Source organism: Crocuta crocuta, unplaced genomic scaffold (assembly GCF_008692635.1).
Source record: "Crocuta crocuta isolate KB4526 unplaced genomic scaffold, BGI_CrCroc_1.0 scaffold407, whole genome shotgun sequence".
Lineage (NCBI taxonomy): Eukaryota > Metazoa > Chordata > Mammalia > Carnivora > Hyaenidae > Crocuta > Crocuta crocuta.
The window spans coordinates 50,710-58,891 of NW_027551557.1; the positions used below are offsets into that span (position 1 = coordinate 50,710).

The window sequence follows — 8,182 nt, forward strand, 5'->3', positions numbered from 1 at the left end:
AAGAAAGAAAGAGAGAGAGAGAGAGAGAGAGAGAGAGAGAGAGAAAATACCAAGCAGGCTGTGCACTCAGCACAGAGGCCGAAGTGGAGCTTAAACTCATGAGATCATAACCTGAACAAAAATCAAGAGCCGACCCTTAACCGACTAAACCCAGGTGCCCCTTCTGCTGTTTTATAATGAATATAAATTTGTTTTATAAGGAAAATACCAGCTTAAAAGTTAAAACTAAAAACATATACAATACTATGTACAATACAATACTACTTTTATTCCCTAACTCATCCAGGTTCAACAGGTAAAAAACAGGATCAGTAATACTCTTCAATTAACTTTCTCAGATATTTAGAAATTACAGCTGGATTCATTAACCTCCATCTTGGTTTCTAAGATCTTTAGCACTCCATTCCTTCTTTTTCCCTTTTCCATTGATTTTTTTTCCCCCAAGGCGAAATAATCTGCTCCTTTTCTATTAAGTTGTACTTTACCTCTATCATCTAAACAGGTGCATATCCTCCCCTCCCTCTCCTAACGTTTTACAGAAACAAAAGTGTGCCTTTCTATATATCATATTAATCCAAACCCTCTATAACTGATTCTAATCTACGAGCAGGCGGAGGCAGGTGCCCTGCCATATCCACAGGTACTCCCAACAGCGTGTCTGGGAAAGCGTAATGCCTGACAGCCAATTAGCCTGAACTTTCAATCATCTTTAACAGAAAATGATACTCAACAATTTTATAGAAAATGGCAAATAAACTCTCCTAGTTTAAGTCCTTAAGAAATCACTTAGTTAATTTGCATACTAAAGTTTAAGCACTATGTAATGGTCACAACTAGGTATGTACAATTATAATTTTAAAGAAACTATATGGATTTTCAAATTTCCTTCTGGACTCTCTCCTCCATCATGCATTCTCTATTCTATCTCCAATCCAGTCCAGGTACCTTCAGCCACATTACCACTCTCCCTGCCTCTAGTTTGTCCTCTTAAATTCCCCTTACATCAGGCACTTACATCTGGAGGTTCAGTTCTGAACCTTCCTGGCTCCAAAGTCTGTCACATCTCCCTAGCTCCTAGGTCTACTACACCCCTTTCCTGAAGCCCTCCACTATCTGGCTCCAGAGCATTTTTTTCACTGTGGCTCTTCTCATTTTGCCAAATCATACTAGCATATTAATTTGAGAAAAAGCTTGAGGCAGAAACAGAAGGGAGCCTAGAAAACACACACTATGGAAGCTTCCTTTCTTGCTTTAATACAGGAACTGTGGCAAACTGACATAGAAGGCACCTGGAACGTCCTTTTGTTAGATAATAGAAGAAAGCAAATTGAGCAGTACAGAGATCCTGCTCTAGGGAATTATGATTCCCGCCTCCTCACTCTCCTGATGTTGCAAAAACTTGACAGGAAAGAATTGGTAGTAATTAACTGAGAAAATGAACTGATCAATTCTATTTTAAAAATAACTAAAAATATACATATACATAAAACAAACTTCCTAGTGTTCAAACTTATCTAACTGTAAGAGTTAAAAATGAAGGAATTTCAACATACCTTTTTCATTGTCAAACAACAGGTGAGATCATGATACACCACAGGCACAAAATCTTTCGAAAGCTGTACATCAAATTCTACAAAGGCTGCACCCTAACAAATAAAGGAAACAGGGATTTGAAAAACTTTATCTGGTCCACAATCATGTAAAACTACAAGGACATAAAAAATTTACTGTTCACTATAAACTTACAGACCTGTACAGAGAAACAAAAAACTTCTTCATGAGTTAATGTTACACTTTAAGCTTTTTCTAAAAAGTAACTTCTCTGAAAACAATTTTAAGTATTTACTTCACTGTGATAGCACAGCAATTTTTTCCTGGCAAAAATATTGCACTGATACTCTTGAAAACGTCCCACCACTCACTCTGTGGCAGTGGCCGGCCTGTCACCTCTACTACTGCTATTAGCAGAAATGGAGTCCACCAAGAGCCAGGAGTAGAGGTCCACCTTGTGCCTTATGGCCCCTAAGTCCCAGAGCCGGAGAGCTCTGAGAGCCTCTGAGGCCGGAGAGCCTCAGAGATGAGGAGGGAAGAGGAGTAAGCCGCAGTGCCTTAGCTCTGCTCCCTGGTGCCCCTGAGCAACACGCCTTCCAGCCTTTCCTGGCAAAACCCTGAAGCAGCGTAAAGCGGAAAGGATGGGTGCTGCTGACAGAAAGCAGCAATGAGGTCAAGAACTGTGCTGCACAAGCCCAATCTCCTGACTGAGCCACAACAGGATGGAGGATGATGAGAATGAGTTAAGGATGCATTTTTCCAAGTCAGATCCACTCTGATGTAGGAATTAATCCAAATCAAGCTGAGAACATAAACTGACCCACAGAGGTGTGCATTCACTGAAAGAAAGCCAGGTGGGATCAAAGGAAATGAGGTCTGAGAATTCTGTTTGTTACTGCAGCCCAGTGCCATGTAAGGACAGATGATATACCTGTACCCCTCCCTGAGGTTTAGGTCACAGAGGGGTGTTTAACTTGTGAGCACAGATCTAGATGGATCCCAGACTAGAATTGAAGGAGCCCATTTCCTTAATGACTTCTGAAGCAGAGTAAGTTTAGCTTCTTCTAGGACGGTAAACAAGACCATAACACACAGCTTTTCTACTGAACAAACCCAAGCACCCTTAAATAATTATACTAATTAAACAAATTACAGCTCTTTAGTTGAAATATTTAACTTTACAGGATCACCATTGTTCAGGAAGGTAATTTTACCAAGAGATCAAACTTGATCCCAAAATCCATGTGTTAGTGAGTGCTAAGAAATAAGCCAATAATGTACCAGAACCTCTATAGGGATACTTCTAACATTAAAACAAACAAGCCTTTAATAACTAGTATATGGCATTCTGAAATGTGATCCATATGAATTACAAAGCATCTCATCAGAACATAGAAGAAAAAAAGGCTGAATGAAATCCTCTCTCAAAAAGCATGGAGACAATGAAAGTTCCCTAACAGGGATTTTCATGTGTTTACAGCCAATAAACCAATGTTTAGAACAGTTAGCTACAATGAACTAAAACTGGTTCCAAATAATAAATAGAGCCCAACATACTCATTAGATTTAATATAATTCTTTAAACACAAAGACAAAAGTGTCCACTATCAATATTTTTAAACATTAAAATAATATAAAGTGTCATGAGTTATAAAATGCATCATTTACGTACTACTTAAGGGGGAAAAAAGGGCTGCCGATCAAACCATGACACAAGGTTAAGAGAGCTGTAAAACCCAGACCCATTTCAGAGATGCTAAAGTATGAAAAAAGTACGTCTTAGAATAAGTTTGTTCATATAAGTGATAAAGTTAAACATCTCACTAATCAAGTTTACTTGCTGAACTATTTTTAAAAAGGCAAAGTTTAAGGCATGTGGAGGACACTGTGGAAAAAAATGAAAATAAGAGAATGAGATGGTCCTCCATTTTCCCCTTAGCTGACCTTTGGAACATGAGGTCTTTCAGTCAGGTACAGGGGAGCAGGGAGACAGGGGAACCTCAGGTTCTTAAGTACATCAAGTTGCAGTTGCTGAAAAAAAATTACAAGCTACAAAATGGACACTTTATAACTGGATAAAAGGAGTTAAGAAATTTAACATAAGCTGGTATGCAGGATGTTAATTGACAGACTGAGATGTTACACCACTATCAAATCCTTCTAATAAGCATTATTCCCAAAGTACCTGAATGAGCACATTATTCAGTTAATGAAAACCAATGCTTAATGGGGAACATTTTTCTTGCCCCAATCACTCAAAACTTGTAACCTCAAACCAAGATGCTAATGATTCCATTGTTTTCATACCAATCTTCCCCCAAAATCTGAAAACAAATGCTTAGAGATACTTTATCTTCAGTTAGATGGAGATTCAGAAAAAGCATAAATTTTCAACCTACTTAACTATTTTTTTTAATGTTTTATTTATTTCTGAGAGAGAGAGAGAGAGAGAGAGACAGTGTGAGCAGGGGAGGGTCAGAGAGAGGGAGATACAGAATCTGAAACAGGCTCCAGGCTCAGAGCTTGATGTCAGCACAGAGCCCAACATGGGGCTCAAACCCATGAAAAGTGAGATCATGACCTGAGCCAACATTGGATATTTAACGGACTGAGCCACCCAGGTGCCCCTACTTAACTTTTTAAAGCTACTAATGGAAGAGACTCTCCAGGCCCACATTTCTCTACTTTCCTACCTTAGGACCAACAGTCCCAAGTTGTTTAAAAGAAGAGAGTGTCACTTACATGACTAGCAGCATTTCTTAAAGAAGCAATAGTATTTTCTTGAACTTTAGCAAGCCTGAAAAGGAAATATATAGATATACAGTTATCGTCCACTATAGAAAAGATAAAACAAATATAAGAAAGAAGCCAACTCTATCTTCAACAATGGAAACAGTTCTTATTCTCTATTTTGAGGCTACTTCTGCCATCACCAAATTAAGACTGTGATCGTCACTTAGTTGGTATATGCATTTATTCCACAAATAAAAGCTCTAATGATTATAGGTATTTACAAGCCTAATATACACATATCCCACACCCACACATACCTCCCCAAGTGAGTTGACCGATCAAGGAAAACAATCTTCTACAGTGGCATGAAGTATGAGACACAGATACTTGCTCCTTGCAATGGTGCCTCAGATGACTTAAGTGTTGACAGACCAGGGGAATGGGGAAAGGTGGACACCCAGCAAGGCACAGTATGGAAATGATACCGAGAATAGGTGAGGAAACTGAGTCCCAGTGAGGGCAGCATGCCAAAAGTTGGGATCACAACACACAGACTGAAGTTTGGGCTGCCTCCCCGCATCAAGCTTTTCTGGATTTCTCTTGTTAATGTCCCTCTCGACATCAGTTCAATAGACAGACTGACCAGATCGTCTTAGGAGACAGCTAGTCTCCAATGAATTTGAATTGGGAACCTTAATGAATTACATTTAATCCCAGGTAATAATAAAAGGTTCGTTTGATCTTTACTGGGCCAAACCAATGGAACTTTATCATGCATAAGCTACCAAATGCTAATACCACTCAAAGAGTCAACCTACTGAGCAGTTGTTGTAGAATTCCCCGCACCACGATGTCCAACATCCAATGGTGTTCTTGGCTTCCAATACTTGGAAAATGAGGATTTCATGTCACAACTGTATCCTGGTAATGGCTTAATAATTATATAGTCAACTTCCATAGAAAAAAAAGGGAAAAAGCAAAGTTAAAGATGATTAAAAAGGCCACGATGAGCGTTTAAATGGTATTACATTTAAATACCAATCAAACCAACTTTATCAATCTCTATCAAATAGAAAATAAGTAACAAATCAAAACTGATTCAAATAAAGCTTCCAGAAAATGTAACAGATGCCCCTTATTGTTACTGTAGTAGTTAATATTCTAAAACAAATTAATTTAATCACCACCATTCTAAAAACCTCAATTTGAGACTGACTAAAATTCTAACTTAACCTTTGCTCATTGGTAAAGGGCCACTCTGCTTCTCCAGGCTTACCTCTCACTTTGCCTATTGTTTTTCTGGAGTTTCTGCTCATGATGGGAAGAGTGAGAATTCCAGCGCTCTTCCCACTCTCGGCAATGGTGGATGATAAGAGACATGCTGTCCCCACGTGTCCAGGAAGGGCATCACCCTGAACTACGTGTTCACTGAGATCTTCCTGGGGGGGAGGGGGAGAGGTTAAAGTAATTCAATTTCTTATACTTCAGTGTTTCCCATTAATTCAGAATCTATGGAGGAAGATCCATAAAATATGAATCAAATTTATATTCAAGTAATTCAGATAGCTTCTTTGTAATACAAATGATACATTTTCTTTCAGTATGTAATATTTTAAGATTTCATATGGTATTTGATTACTCCTGTTGATTTGCACTTCTGATCCTCTAACATGTATTAGGTGAATTTAAAACACTGATAAAGTTTCTAAGTACTTTTGTATTCAAAAACTAATAAATACCAGTAGTGAGCTGTTAATGTGTTATTATAATTTCTAAAAATGCATCCACATAGGTGACATAAAGGGATAGTTAGCTCTCTAGGAAACTGATTACTCACTCTGAGATTACACTGGATAATTTATCAGCCTAGTCTATGAATGAAATAGTATTTGTAAAACTGCTCACCAAGTGAAAAGGAGGTTAGGATGTTCAAGAGAATATTAAAAGGTCCTTGGGGCACCTGGGTGGCCTCAGTCAGTTAAGCATCCGACTTCAGCTCAGGTCATGATCTCATGGTTGGTGGGTTCAAGCCCCGTGTCGGGTTCTGTGCCGACAGCTAGCTCAGAGCCAGGAGCCTGTCTTCATATTCTGTATCTCCCTCTCTCTCTGACCCTCCCCTAATCACGCTGTCTCTCTCTCTCTCCAAAATAAATAAAACATTTAAAATTTTTTAAAAATAAATAAAAAAAAGGTAGGTCCTTAAGAAATAAGGAAACATTCAACCAAAACCTCATATTTTTATAATAAAGTCCCTCAGATCTTATTACTTAGGGAAGACTGAATTAGAGATTTTTTAAAACTAAAATTCCTTATTATAGTTGTGTGAAAGGAAACACTTTAAATCCCATACAATGCAAGGTAGCCAAAAATGCCAGTTGCAACAGCTATGCATAAAGATTAAATAACTCAGAGATTATAATGATTTTATAATTATGTGTAACAAACATTACTTATGGGTTTAAATCTATTCTGTATTCTGTTATTTTCATGAAACTGTGGCTAGGTGCTTTCATCTAGTGGAAACGGGAGTGCAAGTCACAAAGAGCACGAGTGCAAGGAAAGCAGTACACATAACCACTAGCAGGGCAACAAGGACCTTAGCAGAGGACCCAGCATGACCGGTGGAGAAGACTACCTGTACAGCCAGCACGCCAGAGAGCTCTAGTGGTAACAGTCACAAGTAGCTCTGGAAAGCTGGCAGCAGATTCTAAACAACTTGGCACAATTTTCATAGCAACTATTTTTTACTACATATTTATAATAGCGAGTAAAGTTGCAAAAATGAGTTCACTGTTATGATGAATAAGAATTCATCATAAAATGCCTCATTAAACCACAGGCTTCAGTCATGAAGAGGCCTCAATTATGCTAGTTAGTTACACTGAGTTGCCCACCAATAGTTATACAGTCTGCCTGTCCCTCTATTTGCCCTTAGAGGCTCCTTTGGATATTATTCATTTATATTCAGAACAGGCACAAGGGTGCCTGGTTGGCTCAGTTGGAAGAGCATGTGACTCTTGATCTGAGGGTTGTGAGTTTAAGCACCATGTTGGGTGCAGAAATTACTTAAAAACAAAAAATTCTTCAGGGCGCCTGGGTAGCTGAGTCAGCTGAGTGTCCGACTCTTGACTTTAGCTCAGGTCATGATCTCATACTTTGTGAAATCAAGCCCTGTGTTGGGCTCTGTGCTGCCAGCACAGAGCCTGCTTGGAATTCTCTTGCGCTCTCTCTCTCTCTCTCTCTCTGCCCCTTCCCCCGTGCTCTTTCTCTGCCCCTTCCCTGTGCTCTTTCTCTCTCAAAATAAATAAATAAACCAAAAAAAAAAAAGCAAAGAAAAAACAAGTAAAACTTTAAAAATCTTTAAAAAAAGGCACTTACATCAAGACATCTGGTTTTGATGTAAAACATCAATTCAGCTGAAATTTTTTTATAGTACTTGAGTCTATCAACTCCAAGTTTTTTAAGCCTGCTAACATGTATAGAACATCTAAAAATATGTATGATCATGGGCTTACACAAATCAGACCAAATAAAATCAAAACATGTAAAAATAAGCCCATGCTTACTTTCTTTCTCAATTCCCTCAATGAAATAATCACTTACCTCAAAAAAATCAAATATTAGCTCCAGGTTATCTGGTTCCATTGTCTGTATGCTGTACTCTGTCCAACGATCAGGCTGTAAGCCATACCCACACTCTGGCTGTGAATGCCTGCACTTGAATTCATGGTCGCTTATTAAGGATATCTCCAGGCTGTTGGACATTTTGTGAAGAATGGTAGGAGACACCCTATCATCGTCATCTTCTTCCAAGCCCTCTAGTGTCAACTTTACCCTACATAAAAGGAAAAAATAATGAAATACCAAAAAAAAAAAAAAAAAAAAGGCAAAGAAAAAC

The 8,182-nt window shown here is 38.5% G+C and overlaps 1 protein-coding gene across 7 annotated transcripts in view; it reads right to left on the reverse strand.

Moving 5' to 3' along the window:
* The window catches only part of GPCPD1 (glycerophosphocholine phosphodiesterase 1), a 57,740-nt gene that overhangs the window by 22,752 nt on the left and 26,806 nt on the right, over positions 1-8,182 (reverse strand). For all 7 annotated transcript variants that reach the window (XM_077749130.1, XM_077749129.1, XM_077749131.1 and 4 more), the window contains 5 exons: positions 7,888-8,119; positions 5,561-5,723; positions 5,103-5,235; positions 4,294-4,348; positions 1,554-1,646 (listed from right to left, as the gene is read on the reverse strand). In XM_077749130.1, coding sequence (XP_077605256.1) covers positions 1,554-1,646; positions 4,294-4,348; positions 5,103-5,235; positions 5,561-5,723; positions 7,888-8,119 — 676 coding nt within the window. The remainder of the gene's footprint in view (positions 1-1,553; positions 1,647-4,293; positions 4,349-5,102; positions 5,236-5,560; positions 5,724-7,887; positions 8,120-8,182) is intronic.